General features: G+C 44.6%; 1 protein-coding gene across 1 annotated transcript in view; it reads left to right on the forward strand.

The window, feature by feature from the left end:
* LOC101636679 (myosin-1) overlaps nt 1–1284 on the forward strand; it is a 27187-nt gene that overhangs the window by 23615 nt on the left and 2288 nt on the right. Inside the window, exons 36-38 of the mRNA XM_004685082.2 lie at nt 137–307; nt 580–684; nt 803–898. Coding sequence (XP_004685139.1) covers nt 137–307; nt 580–684; nt 803–898 — 372 coding nt within the window. The remainder of the gene's footprint in view (nt 1–136; nt 308–579; nt 685–802; nt 899–1284) is intronic.

Consider the following 1284-nt stretch of genomic DNA (forward strand, 5'->3'; position numbering starts at 1 on the left):
CAACAAGCTGCGGGTGAAGAGCCGGGAGGTTCACACGAAAATCATAAGTGAAGAGTAATTCATCCAAATGTTGAAAAGTGACCAAAGAAATGCACCTCTCAGCTCCCTCAACTGATTGTGTTTTGCTGCCAATTAGGCGGCCATGATGGCTGAGGAGCTGAAGAAGGAGCAGGACACCAGCGCCCACCTGGAGCGCATGAAGAAGAACCTGGAGCAGACGGTGAAGGACCTGCAGCACCGTCTGGATGAGGCTGAGCAGCTGGCCCTGAAGGGCGGGAAGAAGCAGATCCAGAAACTGGAGGCCAGGGTAGGTCTTCTGAACAGCATGTTTCCCATCTCACTCCAACCCAATGCAGCATTTTGAATACCTGGCCTTCTGGGTGATGTGGGACCCAGAAAGATGAATGAGTGCTATTCCTCATTGCCCAAGTGCTTATGGGTCCCAGGGGAGGGGTAGCATGATTAAGGTATTAAAATATATAAAGCAGAGTAAAAGAAATACATTGGGTCATCTGCAGAAGCAGAAATCCATTGAGTGAATGGATCTTAATAAATGCATCTAATCCCCATTTCTTACAGGTACGTGAACTGGAAGGAGAAGTTGAAAATGAACAGAAGCGCAATGTTGACACTGTCAAGGCTCTGCGCAAACATGAGAGAAGAGTGAAGGAACTCACTTACCAAGTAAGGAAATGACACCAGGTCTTTACCCCAGTCTGCAGGGAATCATAAACAAAATGTACAACAGAATATGATGGTACTTCTACTTTCTAGAGGTTCATTCTTTAAAATATTCTTTCAGACTGAGGAAGACCGTAAGAACGTGCTCAGGCTCCAGGATCTGGTGGATAAGCTGCAAGCAAAGGTGAAGGCTTACAAGAGACAAGCTGAAGAAGCGGTGAGTGCAGAATCCCTTGGATGTGTTTGGTGCTTCCACCCTTAGACATGTTAAAGACAACTTAGGTAAAGGGATGAAAGAAAGGAAGGGGGAGACAAGGGCAAACCAACAGAAATGACTCCTGGGACATCTGAAGAATGAGAAGAAACCAGCCAATTGATGAGCTAAGGAGAAATGTTCTAGGAAGAGAGAAAAGGAAATGCAAAGTCTGGTTGAAGAAGCAAAAGAACAGAGAGAAAGTAGTAGAGATGGCTGGAGAGCAAGATAGGAGATGGGATCACAGCATCTTCTGGACATGACTTAAGTTTAGACTTTCTTTTTATTTAAGTGTAGTGGAACAAAGCCACAGAAGTATTTTAAGCTGGGTCATATATATATATATATAT

Source organism: Condylura cristata, unplaced genomic scaffold, assembly GCF_000260355.1.
Source record: "Condylura cristata isolate star-nosed mole 26May11 unplaced genomic scaffold, ConCri1.0 scaffold00017, whole genome shotgun sequence".
Classification (NCBI taxonomy): domain Eukaryota; kingdom Metazoa; phylum Chordata; class Mammalia; order Eulipotyphla; family Talpidae; genus Condylura; species Condylura cristata.